Here is a 15,174-nt window from a genome sequence, read left to right as displayed (position 1 = left end):
GTATTCAGATTGTGGAAGGTTGTCTGCTTGTGTGATTTGATAACAGGGGTGACATTGAGGAGCAAACGCATCCAATGCCTTGAAATGGCAGCTCGCGAGGGTGATACGCGGAGTTGGAGCTGAGGAAAGTTCAGAGTCAGGATTTTGTAAGTCAGCCATGAGCACAATGACAAGTACAGACTATTCAGCCACATGAGGCGTCTTCTGGGCTAAAACTGAGTGACAAATTTTGTTGAGCTGGCAGCTTCAGCGCCAGGATGGGGTGAGATTTCTGGATAGGGCATCGCTCTTTGAGGCTGACTCTTTGATTCCCCACTGAGGAAGGTTTAAAGGGTTGGGAGAGGAGATGAATGCCAGTATTTTGTTATTCCGTTGTGCAGATGTTAAGAGGAGCGGAGGATGATTGGCAAAAGGGCTGAGAATAACAGAGTAGAAGATTTTATTTGAACAGGTTTATAACAAATACAACTCTACCAACACTCCACATACACTTACAATCATGTCAGTGATAGAACTGTCATAAAAGCTATTAGATAATACAAAACTTGGCCAAACAAGTGCTCAAGCAAAGCCTAGAAGTTACAATGACACTGAATACTAATTGCTGCTTGTCTGTTCCTGGATGCCACTCAATTCACACAGCACTGAGTCAGATATGACTGAAACACTGACATGCAGTTTGATGAGATGGAGATGATGACATTTTCTTGGTGTTTACCACGCAACAGGGCTTTGGATGAGTGCATCAACTCACATTAAAAACATCCGAACTGCATATCTCGACATCCTGCAAAAAAATTGTGCGTAAAATCTATTTTGGGGGCATTTTGTGTCTAATGATAGAACTATATCTGGCAGTCTGTCGCCCTTAACAAATGTTACCATTCAGCACAACCAGCTTGCTAAAGACATTCCCCTATAGATTATGAAATGTATATTTACACAAACATGGGATGATGGTTATTCCCGACAGAACACGTATTCGGTGTAGCTTGTCCAAATTTTGTCCTCGTTTGGATCATTGCTGGTGTAGGCGCAGGTGCCTGTGGAGCTGCAGGCCACCATGTGGAAGCCCACCTCTGTCAGCTTGTCAAATGCCTGCTCTAGAAAATTATACTTAAGATAGTACCGGGAGGTGTACCTCTCCGGGGGCCTGTCCGGGTCTCTGCTCTCATTCAGCGTCTCCCCGAACACTTCTTTGGCCAGAGACGTCTTCCCGCAAACCGTGATGCGCGCCACTCTCCTGAATTTGGCATCGGTTTGGATGTCTCTGCCGATAGTGTACGAGCCGCGGTATCCTATCGTGATATAGCCCGACTTTCTGGAGTCCAGTGACGGGGAGCGCATGGCCCCGCTCACGGACACGGTGCGTAAAGTCTCCATGCCGCCGGAGGAGCCGCATTGCTGCGCGCCTTCTTCTGTGTCGCTCTGGCTGATCTCCTCGCTGATCGAGTTGTCCTTACTCATCCGCGGGCTGAGGCGCTTGGCGAGGTCCCGCAGCTGGAAAAAGTCCGCCTCCCTCTGCAGTCGACTTTTCTCGGGGAAGTAGTCCGGAAGGACCAAGTTGAGATCTCGGAGGTAATCGAGGATGTAGCGGAACAAGAAGCCGTCCCTGTCCAAGAAGAAGCGCCCTTTGCTGTCTCTCGCCAACTCCTTGGGCGACTTCTTGCTGAACATGTTCCACAGGAGCGAGTCTGGGACGGCGACCAGAGTTTTGTGTCTGGTCACATAAACCTGTCCGCCGACGTTCAGCTCGATGATCTCGGAGAACGGCGAGTCCCCGCAGCTGGACACTCCGCGCTCGGTGTCGGCCAGTGCCATCTTCTCTCTGCGCCGCTGCACTGATGTGGGATCAGTGGAAACACTGAGGAGCTGTGAGGCAGCCGCTGGTTTATGAAGTCTGGGCTCAACGCGTGCGTGTGCGCGCGTGCACGCCGGGGTGACTCCTAAATTAACATTTAACTATTAAATGACTGTCTCGTGCGTAATGAGCGCGCGTCAACGTTTCTCTCTCTCATACACACGCACATGCACACACAGAGATAGATAGACAGATAGATAGATAGATAGATAGATAGTCTCTGGTTTAATTAATGCCTCACTTAAATATCCAAATATCAAATCCTCGATTGCTTTATTCAATTAATGATATAAATTATCTTTGACTTTTTTTTTTTTTATTAATGCAAACCCCAGTGGAACACACAAGAGCATGCAACTGACCTAAGTTATTTCTTTGAAGGAGAAATGGTTGGAAAATATGGAAAGAGTGACACCCATAGCAACTGGGATGGAAATGCAGCCAACATCTAAGGCTCACACAACAACACAACATCACAACCCTGGAACAGCCTTCTGAAGAAAGAAGAAAGATCAACAACTCCCTACACTGCAAAAAATGAACGTTTTTACAGCTGTTTTTAACAGTACTTTCTTTCTTTCTTTCTTTCTTTCTTTCTTTCTTTCTTTTTTAATGTATTGTTATTTTAGGGATTGTCCCTGTTCTGTTAAGTTATAGGCAATATCGAGTAAAATCACTGAAAAATTAATTATTTACATGTTGACTGTACAAAAACAACAGCAAAAAAAAATTCAAGCATTGTTACAAATAGTAATTTGTTCTTTCATGATGTGTGACCTTAAACTACAGTTTTACTGTATTTAGAGCAGGCTGCAAGGTGATGCTGTTGGTTAACAGCGTGTTCTCCCCAAGCAGCGTGGATTCTCCCAGGGTTCTCCGGCTTCCTCCCATAAGTCCAAAAACATGTTGATTCGGAATTGTCCGTAGGTGTGAATGTGAGTGTGCTTGGTTGTCTGTCTCTAAGTGTAGCCCTGTGATAGACTTGTGACCTGTCCAGGGTGTCCCCTGCCTTCGCCTTAAGGCAGCTGGGATAGACTCCAGCCCCCCTGTGACCCTCGTGAGGATTAAGCGGTGTATAGATAATGGATGGATGGATGTATTTAGAGCCTCAAAAAATATCTTCTTCTTTTTTATTTATTTATTTATTTATTACAGATATTTGCCTTTATTTTCAACATTTTTGTTTGTTTGTTTTACAGTTTTTGATGATTACAGTATTCTTTTTTTTTTCTTTTTCTGCCAGATTTGTACAGTTTTTAGTTTTTTGGAGGAGGTTGGTTGGTTTTTGCAGTACATTTTTTACAGTATGCAGTCAGTTCTGAATGTATAGAGACACCTTCACTTCTTGTCTCTGTTTTATCCTTGTTCATTAAAGTCACATTCTGTGTGGATTTGAGAAAATAAAAAGTGAAATTGGTCAAAACAAACCTGCTTCTTCACTTCATACTTGTCTGTAAACGAGGAGCTGGTGGTCAATCCCGGTCAGTAATGATGTATAGCTGGAAGTCCGGCTCTTTTCAGGTTTATGGGGATGTTTTCTGCGTAGAAGTGTGAGATACCAGGAATTACGAGAAGAGAAACTTTAATATTGTTAATATTTCACAAAAGCCAGCAGTTAGCAACAGGTCACATCCTTAATATGTGGTCAGTGTTTAGGAACAAGGACACCATAAGACAGGGAAGCTTTGGTATCTTATTTTCACTTTCAATTGGTGAAAAAAAAAAAAGAGAAACACTGACAGGAAAAGTAAACACACGTACATCCACGTGATTATGTGAAATTTAGAATCACTTTGAAAACTACTAAGAAGAAAATACAAAATGAGATGAAAATACTTAGTAAAGGATGATGTGTAATGATAAAAAATGAAATTCTCAGCAAAATCCACACTTAAGTGTAACAGTAGGCCTCTTAGCTGTTTGTCTGAGGTCAAAGCTTCTGCTCTCTGTTTGTTATTTCTCAGATGGTTGAGGTCTGACCATCATGTGACGGTCGGTGAGTGTGTTGTTCGAGAATCATTTCCTTGTTCCAAACTTCCCATTGCAGAAAGCCAAATTTCCACAGTGTGACACCTCAGAATGAAACAAGTTGTGACAGACAGAACGTAAACCTCAAAAAAAAAAAAGATCCAGTACTACTTTTCTAATGTTAGTCTTACAGGTTAACAATAAAAAATACTAAACTGATATTCCTTTTGTTTTGTTTCTGGATAAAAATGTTATTTTTAATTCTGTGATTTTGATAACAGACATCTTAAGTCACGAAAACGATTTAACTTCTTTCCTATCTGAAGATAAATGTAGCTTTCACGACAAAGTATTTTTAAACAAAACAAGAGGTTTTGTGCATTTCCCGATTCAGTCAGAGTTGAAAAAGATGATGCTCAGTCATTGTGAAAGTAACAACTTCCCATCATGGGGAATTTTAGCCACTTTGGAAATTTAGAAGACATGACCTCAGACAGTGTATTTACCTATAAAAGCCAACTGCACTTGGATGTTTTGTCACTTGAAGAGCTTGTTGAGATATAACAATGCTACGCAAGGTACTACTGGTTTCTTTCATACTCATGTGTTTTCTTGTTTTTACATCTTGTCAGGATTTCATTTATTTTATTAAGGTGCCTTTTGGAAAGCATTTTTGGGGGGTTTAAAGACGTGCAGAATATTGAATGATTTAGCTGGTTAGATCATCCTCAACAACTGTACTGTCTCTGGGGAGGTTTGCATCTTGGAGTTTTGGACTAACTGGCCCTGTTTCACCTTTGCAGGGTATTACGGAGAGCTTTGGAGCTGCTATCCATGCCCTCAACACCGCTCAGCTGACAGATGGTGTAATTAACAGGAGCAAAAGGATGATGCTGGACAACCTGGGGGTCGGACTGTTAGGAACCAGGACAGCCATCTTCAACAAGGCTCTTATGTACAGCCAGGTACGGTTTGTATAACATAACACATTAACATCTACTGAGGAAGATTCAACTTTGACGGAAGTAAAGTAGGAACCATAAAGCTGCCTATCAAATTCTACATACTAGTTGGTAAAACAGTATTTATATACTAAAAACACACCCATTGCATCTGCTTGTGTCTGTTTGTTAGTATGTGATCATTATAAAATCAATTTGCCTTCATTAGAAGATTTGTTTTGTTGTGAAACTGACAAACCTAACTGCTGATTGTCACATTTTTGTTACTTCCAGTCAGTTAGATATAATCTCCTTTATACTGCCATTTGTAACTGTGTGAAGCTTTACTGCAGAGTGCATTTATCCTCATATTAATTTGTTTGATTGCAGTTGTTCACATCCGTGGAAAGAAGCAGCGTTTGGGGAAAATCAGAGATAACTCTCCCTCCTCAATATGCTGCGTTCGTCAATGGCATCGCAGTAAGTTTGGTCAAATAAAAACATCACAATGTGTAGAAGATATAGCTTTGATATCCAGTTTACCAGCTTTGTCGCTGTGTCTAATATTAGGTTCACTCCATGGACTTTGACGACACTTGGCACCCTGCAACTCACCCATCGGGAGCTGTCCTACCCGCCCTGCTGGCCCTAGCAGAGACGCTGCCCAGTCAGCCTTCTGGTCTGGACCTGCTGCTGGCCTTCAACGTCGGCATCGAGGTGCAGGGCAGACTGTTGCAGTTCTCCAGAGAGGCCTACAACATTCCTGAAAGGTGAGACATTTGGAAATATAAAGAAAACTCGGAGCTCAAGTGCATGTTGTAAACTGATGTAAATGTTGGAGAATTAAAGGGCAGATTCATGTAAAACTACAAGAAGTGCAACACTTACTTCGAGTGGTATCAAACAATGGTTTTGATTTTGAGGTGGTGATCGGAGCTTGGTTTGTTTTGGTGCTCAGGATTTTAAAAATACACTTTAAAATCAACAGCAACCGTTGTTGCTCGGTTTTTACTGTTTCTTCAGTAGAAAGTTGTTGCAATGGAAAAAAAAAAAAGTCACAGCAAAGTGTGTTGATTTTTTTTTTTTAAAGAAGAAGAAAGAAAAAAGAAAAGACAATCTGCTATAAACTTTGTCAGAAATCGAAAGAATTGGCAAAAAAATAAATTAAAAAAAATACTTTGAAAAGTTTGTGTTTTTTGACCCGTCATGCAACCACACACAGCATAAGTAGGATTTCAAGTCATTTTCAGTTTATTTAAGTTGATTGTTGTTTCTTGATTAATCTATAAATTACTTGGTCAATAAAATGGCAGAAAATAGTGAAATAATTCAATTGCTTGTTATCTCCACCAACTTCCCCAAAACTACATCAAGATTTCCAGTTTCCTGTCACGTGACATCACTCTCAGTGGTGGACAAAGTACTCTGTGAGAGTCCTGCATTTAAATGGATACTTAGGTAAAACTATGCAAGTGTTATTATTTTAAGCATTAAAAATGTAAGTACTTAATGAAAAAAATGTCCTTTTATATATCATTAGATTATCATCCATAATGCACTAATGTAAAAGCAGGATTTTGCTGTTGTAGTTGGTTAAAATTGAGCCTATTTTGAGCTATTTTATATTCAAGTGCAAATAGTTATATTGATTATAGATTAATCTGCTGACTATTTTCTCCATTTTGCAACTGATTGTTTGATTTGTAAAAGTTCTAATAATTGTAGTTACGTTTATATAACCAGGGTAAAAAGTCCATCAATCCATTATCTATACATCGCTTTATCCTCTGTAGGGAGGCTGGAGTCTATCAAGTAGGTAGTTCTATAAAAAAAAATACATTTAGGAGTTGTTTGTATGTTTTGTGTGCAAAAATCTTAATTTCTAAAGTAACTAAAACTGAAACATGAAGACGAAAAAATTCAAGTATATCAAATTTGTATCAAATACAGGAGTTGAATGAATGTACTTAGTTACACTCCACCTCTGCGTGTTATATGACAAAGAAGAGGAGAAATCACACTGGAAGCAGTGGATGTTTGGCATTTTTCTTGAAAAATGACTAATGATTTACAGATTGTCCTCTAACATTCAACTAACTGATGAATGAACCAGACATTTCAGCCTGAAGCGCACCGTCACTAAACCTAATCTTGTTGTTTTGGTCCTCTCTCCGCCTCTATTCTCTCAGATTTCACCCTCCCAGCGTCGTTGGGGTGATGGGGAGCGCCGCAGCCTCAGCTAAGCTCCTCGGTTTGTCCCCTGCACAGTGCAGTCATGCTCTGGCTATCGCAGCCTCCTCTGCTGGGGCTCCCTTGGCCAACGCCGCCACACAGACCAAACCTCTCCACATAGGAAACGCTGCTCGGAGAGGCCTGGAGGCCGCTCAGCTGGCCCAGATAGGACTGGAGGGAAATCCAGCCATACTGGATGTTGACCACGGGTTTGGGGTTTACTACAAAGACTACAGCCCTTCAGCGATGGCCCATCCAGCTTCTGGTGCCTTTAAATGGATTCTGGAAGAGCAGGATGTGGCGTTCAAGCGCATCCCTGCTCATCTGGGGATGCACTGGGTCGTGGACGCGGCTCTGGCAGCCCGTGAAAAGCTTCAGAACACAATCGGGAGCTTTGACCTCGGCCAAATCCGGCGCGTCACACTCCGAGTACCTCCATCCAAGTACGTTAACCGCCCCCTACCCGTCACAGAGCACCAAGCCAGGCACTCATTTCAGTTCAACGCCTGTTCCGCTTTGCTGGATGACAAAGTGACTGTGGCTTCCTTCAGCGAGGCTCAAATCAACCGGCCGTCTCTGAAGGAGCTGCTGTCCAAAGTCGAGGTGGAGACGCCTCAAGATAACCAACCCAGCTTTGACAAAATGTACTGTGAGGTTGAGATAGAAACAGAGCTGGGGCAGAGCTACGCAGACAGATGTGATACCTTTTATGGCCACTGGAGGAAGCCACTGAGTCAGGAGCATCTGGTGGAGAAGTTCTGCGTTAATGCCTCTTCGGTGTTGTGCACAGAGGGCGTGGAGGGGGTGGTGGATGTGATAGGAAACATTGAGAGGGTGAGAGAATGCTCAGTGTTGGGTTTATATCTGAGAATGACAAGTAATGCACAGGAGCAGCGACAGAGCATGAAGATTTTCTGAATACATTGTGCTTGACAAAGCCAAAGTACCTGTGTGAAGTGTTGTAATACTTTTAATAACCTGAGAATATAAATAATCGTCTTGTAAATACTTTGTACCTTCTGTGGCGCTTGGGTTTGAAATAAAGTGAATTGAAACGGTGAAATTGTTCATTTTATTATGTTTTTGTGGACAATATCAACTGCTGTGAGGTTCTACAATCTGATTTACACTGACTTCATGAGACAAAACCACTGCATCACAATACAATCCATAAAGATTGATTAAAACTGCAATATTTGTCAAAAAATAGATGAATCTAAAAAAAAATCAGACCATGTAGCGCTTACCGCAAACATTTCAGGAGTATGTTTAAGTGCTTTTTTAAACTAAGGTGCTACTTCAACGCCTTCCAGCTGAGCAGACATCAACCACAAAGCTCTCTAAAACGACAGCCCACCATTCATTTTCACGCTTCCACCATCTTTTGGAGTTTCAGTCGATTCAGGCACGTTTCAGGACGTCCTGCACCATCGATCCGATTCCGTCAAATACTTCATGGATCGGAGCGTCACACATGTAGGCACAGGTGGTGACCAGCTTGTTCTTCTCGTCCACGTGGCTCTCGCTGATGCTCTTGTTCACGTGTTTGCAGCCCAGCTGGTTGATAGCCGCTGCGGTGTCAGTAGTATTTGGATACCTGACAGAGAAAAAAAAAATACATGCAAAAAATAAGGTTGAAGGGTTGGTTGTTGTTTGTTAAAAACGTGGATGCGATTTCTGTAGATGTGGCCATAATTTATATTTATCATGCAACACTGTAAAAAAAACAAAAACAACAAAAAAACGTACGTGTTGGTCAGATTAACTGGAATTCCTCAAATTTTGGTGATGTTTTTAAAATTGTTCTATATTACAGGTACAACTGGTCTTCAACATGAATGTTCAATTAAACTGAATGTAAAGTTCCACAAGATAGTGTTATCAGTCCTCTTTTAACTTTCTTTTCAGTCTGCATTGAGGATTTAAAGCCACCCTGCTCTAGTGATGTTTTTATATGCAGATGATATGATGTTCTATGTTAAAAGAAAAAAGCTGAACAGTCTGTCAACAAGCTATCACGCCATCTTGAAAAGACTTACCATTGTACAACAGTGACACTACTGTCCATTACACACTGCATTTTGACCAACAAATATTCATTAAGTATAACAAATTGGAGATCAAAGTCATTTTATTACCATAAAAGTTATTAATGTAAGCTGTGTGACTTTTAAACACGTCTTTCCCTTTTTCCGCCTTTGCCATTTTAGCTAAAAGTTCTTCCCTAAATCTCTTTTGTTTCACATTGTGGTTCAAGCACCACTTAGCTTGTTTGAACAGATTGAGGTCTACAAAGGCTCCAGTAAACCTGACATCCAGGCAAGGCTTCTTATTTCAGTAGCGCTGCTCTGAGATAGACATTCTTCAAGTAGACTGATGCCTTTTCTCTTTCGTGTTCTCCACCGACTCACCTATACATTTAAGGACCTACTTACAGAAGAGCACACAAAAGCTGATGACAACACCAAAAACAAAATCAGTTTCTATACTAGACTAGTACGATTTCTCAACAGTTGACAGGAAACGCTTTTCAACATTGTGGTTTGCTGCTGTTAAGCTGTACAAAGTCTGACACATACAAACCACTTATACGTTTTGTTATATACGTAGTTGTGCAATCCTGGGCCAACAATGACCGTAATTTTGACTCAGATTTTGTTATACTGGAAGACACAAACACAACAGAAACTAAGCTAGAGCTTAAAGCTACTCTATGGTCTGCTGTTACAAAGTTTATCATAGTTTCTTGTAAATTCAATTTAAAACAATTCTCTGAGGAAGGAAGTTTTTTTTTCTTTTTTGACTACTTAGAGCACTTGACACTGTCCATTGAGATATATATGAGATTGAGAAATACAAAAAAAAACTTGACTTGGAATATCTACATGGAATATTTTAAGGTATTTAATTGGAATGTTTGATTTCATTTTAATAATTTGCCGTAAACCTACAACAACAGCAGCTTCAACCAACTGCACCTGTAGTATTTTAGACTTTAAAGTATCTTTAAAAAGGAACAAAGCAGTTTGTGCACAAAGATGTACCTGCCTATTTTATTAGAAAAATGTGCTTTCCTTGGATACACTGTCAACTGCAAGGAAAAGAATAATTCACACTAATACCTAAGGACCTAAGGAAAAACTATTTTATTCAGTGTCAGTGTGAGACTAAGAATCTCTTCAAGGGTTTATCTAACTAATAAATCCATTAATATCTGCGTGTGTGTGTGTGTGTTTGTTCTTCACATATCTCGACAATCATATATCTGATCCACTTTAAACTTGGCAGTATTATTGGTATTACTGGGGAGTTTGAAGCAGAAAAGATAAATACAGGACATTTTTGATGTCTTTTTGTAATCTTTCTTGGGTCTTCATCCTGGTCTTTGGCTGTCTGATCTCCTTTTGCTTGGCAATACTATTCAAAAGGGAAATGTCCCCTCATGGTAGGTTAAGGTGTACATCACATGTACACAGATATCCTGAGCAGCCAGCCCCTAGCTTCATTTCCAGCTGGCTAGACCATTAGCTGCACGTCATCCCTCTACGTTTTTCCTCCACATTTCCTGACTTTCTTCGCTGCTGCTACCAACTGAAGTCAAAAAAGTGCCCCAAAAGCATTTTCCTTTCAAATAAGTTTGTTGTTTCTGTGCTCGCAGATTTCAACAAGCAACTTGAGTGCAAAACTAAAATGGAAAACTATGAAAATAAGATGCAGGTTGGACTAAACTGTGCAAGAAGACACAATGAGGATGCTTAAAAAGTGACTCACTTGCTATCCTTTTCGAGGCCGACGGTGACCTCACACCCAGGAAACACCTTGGCAGCCAGGACAGGTGAGATGCAGCAGAGGCCGATGGGTTTGCCCTCGCTGTGGAACGCCTGCAGGGTGGCTTTGACTTCATCGTTAACAGAGCAGTCCTTCCCCTGCACTGCCCATGTGCAGAGGTTCTTCGCTGCCCCAAAACCGCCTGCAAAACACCAAAAACAGGATCAAGTTTGAATTTAACCTCCTGGGTGGACGTCTGTGACAAGTGCTCCATCGGTCTTGGAGGACTTTGGTAGATTAAGGAGCAAAGTTACTCAGAAATAATGATAGGGGACATAGTTTAAAACACATCTTGTCTTTTCAGTGTATTTACAGTCAGTCAGGATGAGTTCTTTACAGTCCAACCATGTTGTCAGTGACAAACCTGGGAAAATAATAGCGTCATGGTCTTTGACGCTGAGCTTAGACAGATCCTGGATGTTTCCACGGGCCAGCCTTGCACTCTCCACCAACACGTTTCTGCTCTCCTGAGAAGGCTCGCCCTTCAGGTGGTTCACCACATGCATCTGGTCAATGTTGGGGGCGAACATGTTCACCTGCAGGTGATAAAAACAGCGGTGACGATTCTTGTTTTGTAATAACATAAAAAATACCAGACACCATCATGGCAGCAAACAGTCATTGTTACCTACAGATCTTTTTTTTTTCTCCACTAATTAAATATTCAGTCAATAACCTCAATAATTGATGAAATATGCCAAACACGTGTTGAATGCAAAGTGACATTTGCTAGTAGCTTGTTTTGTCAGAGCAGCATTAAATATTAAAACTTCTCATTGGTCTTTATTAAAAAAACAAAACTGTCAGGAGCGCTAAAGCCGCTGGCAAACATGCCATGACGGGGAACTGGGGCTCTGAGATGAATCAATTTCTAATCGAAATTGCAAACAATGCAATTAGCAAATAGCAAAGTGTGCAATGTAGGATATACATTATGCAGCGCGTCTGACTCAGGGTTTAAAGTGCCGTGTCATTAGTTTTACAAATTCATGTCGCCCTCCTTGTGTGACAGTCACACTTTTGATGACATCTCATGGGATAATGCACAATTATGTAATAAACCTGTCGTGACTATGTAACAGAGCCTTGACTTTATAGAATTATATCAGAATATCTGATAGAAAAATCCTAATCAGATGTTTCCCCTGAATCATTCACTGCTACAGGAAATGCTTTGCATACGAGCATATGGTCCTGCTGAGAGGTATAGACCTTTATGAATACTGCAACATGCAAAATATGTAAAATCGATTCAGTCTTCGAGGCCATCATTCACTGTGGGTGGTGGGTTTTTAGTTACAGTTGCGTACGTGTGCGATTGGGTTTGCAGCAGTATCACAAAGTTAACAATGTCTTCGTCTACAGCTACATCCTTGTGCAAGAATAAGACACTGAAAGGCCGGTAAAGTTGAGAGCAGCGGGGTTTCTGTTGGGGTCGACTGATCATTCTCTCCAATCCAGCTGTGTCCGTCTGTCTTTGGTCACTGCTCGGACGTCTGACTGATTACTACGGCGGCAACCAGCAATTACTTTCACTGTGGATTACTGACGGGAACAATCAATCAGACGCTTGTCTATAAGATGTCAGAAAATCGTGAAAGTCAATGTGTGTTTCCTAAAGGCCAAGCTGTCATTCCAAAATGTCTTGTTTTGTCAACAACCTAAAGGATATTCAGTTTACTGTCACAGGGGAATAAAGAAACCAGGAAATACTCAAATTTAAGAGGCTTGAATCAGAGAATATTTTATATTTTTTTCATTTTTAAAAATGTTTTAATTGTTTGCAACTAATTTTATAGCTGACAACTAATCCATTAGTTGTTGCAGCTTTATTATTATTATTATTCATGAGTAAAAGTCTATCAACACTGAAGGATAAATGTCAACGAGTTCTCTTTTAATTAAACAGATGGAAATTGTAAATTAACAAAAGGGTTTCGGGGAAGTGAAAGTCTGTGATTTTTCTAAATACTGACCCCATTTTTGCAGCAGATGTATTGGCCCCAGTATTGGTTTTAATTGATAATAACAACAGCTATCAGGCTTACAGAAAGAAAAAAACTATTAGCCAGTCCCTAGTTTCCATGCAGCCTGATGTATTGGGGTCACACTGACAAGTAAAGATAAAGGAAGAATTCAAATCCCTCACTTAAAAATTGTATTTCATTACAAGTAAAAAGGATCTGCATTAGAATTTTTACTTAACTATCAATGAAAGGATGAACGTCCCAGCATAAAATGTATACTAACGAAGTTAATGTATTCATGCGTATGAAGTGTTTTATTACTGAGGCTGCTCAAAAATGTATCTTCCTTTATTTTTTTCTGCCACTTGGATGTTTGAACTTCACTATGGGAGGAGGTGTTCACGTCCTCCTGCTGAAGGAGGAAAGTTTCTTTGTGTTCACCTTAAATCAGAGTTTAGGATGTTTGTAGGCCCGGGATTTTGTGACACGGTTCGGAAGCAAATTGCGGCCCAACTTGCAGATTCCAGATGCGTGATGTGGAAACTGAAATTTTTTAATGCACACAAATGAGTGGGAGACATCTTGTGTCAGTACGGAATCATATTTGCTTCTTCTAAATCTATAAATAATACCAATCTTGTTATTTTATTTGGGCCCTTTATCCACCTGATGGATAACTGTAAGTCTTGTGTGGTTTTTGTTTAAAGCAGACCTCTGGCATCAGATCCTTTCTTTCTTTATCAGACCTACAAAAGGTCACCATCACCTGCAGACTTGACAACTGTAGCACACTTTACTCCAGTTCCAGTTAAAGGAAACAATAAACCCAAAACGCTGCTGCTTAGCTTTTAACCTGCTTCTGTACAGGTGACCACATTACTCATATTCCTGCTCCCCTTCACTGCTTAATTGGTTTTAAAATTGATTTCCACTAAGTAAGGTTAAGGTGTGGAATTCCTCCCCCCAGAGAAACACATTATCTTCTTGGAAATCATTACTGAAAACACGTCTGGGGAGATTCTCAGTCATCCATGTCGTGGTAATGTGAGGAGCTTCAGGAAAAAGCAACGATTATTATTGAAAACCAGCACATTTAACCACAGAGCCTGCTTACATTGGTTTAATTGTGGTTATTTTATTTTGTCCTCGTACATTTTACTATGTTCTTTATATATTTTACAATCTCGGCCCACTTGGGATTTTAAAATCTTTTACATTAATGATAATTTAAATAATTACTTTTGTACATTTATATTATAATATTGTGTATTTATAATTTTTTAATGCATTTTACGTAAACATACACCTCTGAAAAAGTATGGCTATTTTAGAGATTTTGATATGACATGCTGTATATTTTATTTTTTTACTGTAGCTTCTTTCTGCTTCTGTCCTCATGTTTTCTTTTGTTTTTACATGTTTCCTCTGAAATTCTAACTATATCTGGTTGTCTGTTGACATAAATAAAATTGTCTGAACTGATCTGAACTATATTTGTTGTTTTTATTCATTTGATTTGATTTTATTCATTTATTTATTTATTTTAAAATGCCTGCTTTATGCTGCAACTTGAAACCTTGACGTGTGTAATATCACTTTTATGGTAGTTATAGTTTGAGACTAACTATTTTTTGCTTAATTAAATAACTTTACTACATTAGAATCAACCTATTATTCCTACCAGAGTTTCAATGACCGGAGGAGACCTCTAAACGCAGCACGGTGGTTTAACCTTCAGCTCATCACACTGACTTCATGCTCTGAATATTAACTCTGCACTAGAAAGGTTTCTGGCTCCACTGGGGAAGTTTGAGCGTGTCATTTACTACGCTTCAGGCTTGTTTAACAGCTTGCAGAGGCCAAATCACACTCACGGGTCACATACAATACGAACTGCAAGGAAGCAGTTACTTCGCAGACGCTAAACTACCCTGTGAGCTCTTGCAGACGGATCAGTCCAGCAGACTTACACTTGCACCTCCTCTGCTCAGGTGAACCAGAACAGCGGAGGCCTCGTGGATCTCGCTGCCGTCATAAACCCCGCAGCCCGCCAGCACCACGGCCACGCGTTTCCCCATCTGAGAAGAGTACAAGCTTGTGCTCACGGCCCGGACGGTCCTCGGTGTCAGCAGGTTGCGTCCACACTGGTGCAGCAGCAGGGTGAGCATGGCGGACTGTCAGCGGCTACGGCTTCTTCTTCTGCGCTGCTAAAAACAAAGACAACTTGTAGTATCGTCAGCGCCCCCTGGTGGTTAGATCTGAACACTGCGGCTTCCCCCACAGGCCAGCTGATGTGTGAAATAAGACACATTTAAATTAAATTAAGAAAAAAAAAAAAAAGACACAAAATGATAAAAGAATGTAATTGCACCACTTA

The 15,174-nt window shown here is 40.5% G+C and overlaps 3 protein-coding genes across 3 annotated transcripts; 1 reads left to right on the top strand and 2 right to left on the bottom strand.

Moving 5' to 3' along the window:
- Positions 1-416: 416 nt before the first annotated feature.
- kctd12.1 (potassium channel tetramerisation domain containing 12.1) lies at positions 417-1,859 on the bottom strand. Its single transcript, XM_008281940.1, has one exon. The coding sequence runs from the start codon at positions 1,819-1,821 to the stop codon at positions 961-963; it is 861 nt and encodes a 286-aa protein (XP_008280162.1). The 5' UTR covers positions 1,822-1,859; the 3' UTR covers positions 417-960.
- Positions 1,860-4,337: 2,478 nt separating this feature from the next.
- Positions 4,338-8,065, top strand: acod1 (aconitate decarboxylase 1). The gene is made up of 5 exons (XM_008281916.1): positions 4,338-4,407; positions 4,633-4,794; positions 5,161-5,250; positions 5,341-5,540; positions 6,960-8,065. Exons 1-5 carry the CDS (start codon positions 4,396-4,398, stop codon positions 7,918-7,920), a joined length of 1,425 nt encoding a protein of 474 aa, XP_008280138.1. The 5' UTR covers positions 4,338-4,395; the 3' UTR covers positions 7,921-8,065.
- Positions 8,056-15,007, bottom strand: LOC103357377 (ES1 protein homolog, mitochondrial). Its single transcript, XM_008281929.1, has 4 exons — positions 14,768-15,007; positions 11,195-11,366; positions 10,774-10,972; positions 8,056-8,599 (listed from the first exon to the last, which is right to left on the bottom strand). Exons 1-4 carry the CDS (start codon positions 14,963-14,965, stop codon positions 8,404-8,406), a joined length of 765 nt encoding a protein of 254 aa, XP_008280151.1. The 5' UTR covers positions 14,966-15,007; the 3' UTR covers positions 8,056-8,403.
- Positions 15,008-15,174: the final 167 nt, after the last annotated feature.

Source organism: Stegastes partitus, unplaced genomic scaffold (assembly GCF_000690725.1).
Source record: "Stegastes partitus isolate 25-593 unplaced genomic scaffold, Stegastes_partitus-1.0.2 Scaffold7, whole genome shotgun sequence".
NCBI lineage: Eukaryota > Metazoa > Chordata > Actinopteri > Pomacentridae > Stegastes > Stegastes partitus.
The sequence above is the reverse complement of the archived record's forward strand: the minus strand, read 5'-3'. Positions and strand labels throughout refer to the sequence as shown.

Coding starts and splice junctions, on each gene's coding strand:
- kctd12.1 (XM_008281940.1), bottom strand. CDS start 1,821: ATGGCACTGGCCGACACCGAGCGCGGAGTGTCCAGCTGCGGGGACTCG.
- acod1 (XM_008281916.1), top strand. Junction 4,795..5,160: donor AGGCTCTTATGTACAGCCAG/GTACGGTTTGTA, acceptor GTTTGATTGCAG/TTGTTCACATCCGTGGAAAG. Junction 5,251..5,340: donor CGTTCGTCAATGGCATCGCA/GTAAGTTTGGTC, acceptor GTCTAATATTAG/GTTCACTCCATGGACTTTGA.
- LOC103357377 (XM_008281929.1), bottom strand. CDS start 14,965: ATGCTCACCCTGCTGCTGCACCAGTGTGGACGCAACCTGCTGACACCG. Junction 10,973..11,194: donor TGACGCTATTATTTTCCCAG/GTTTGTCACTGA, acceptor GGTGTTTTGCAG/GCGGTTTTGGGGCAGCGAAG. Junction 8,600..10,773: donor GGCCTCGAAAAGGATAGCAA/GTGAGTCACTTT, acceptor TTTCTCTGTCAG/GTATCCAAATACTACTGACA.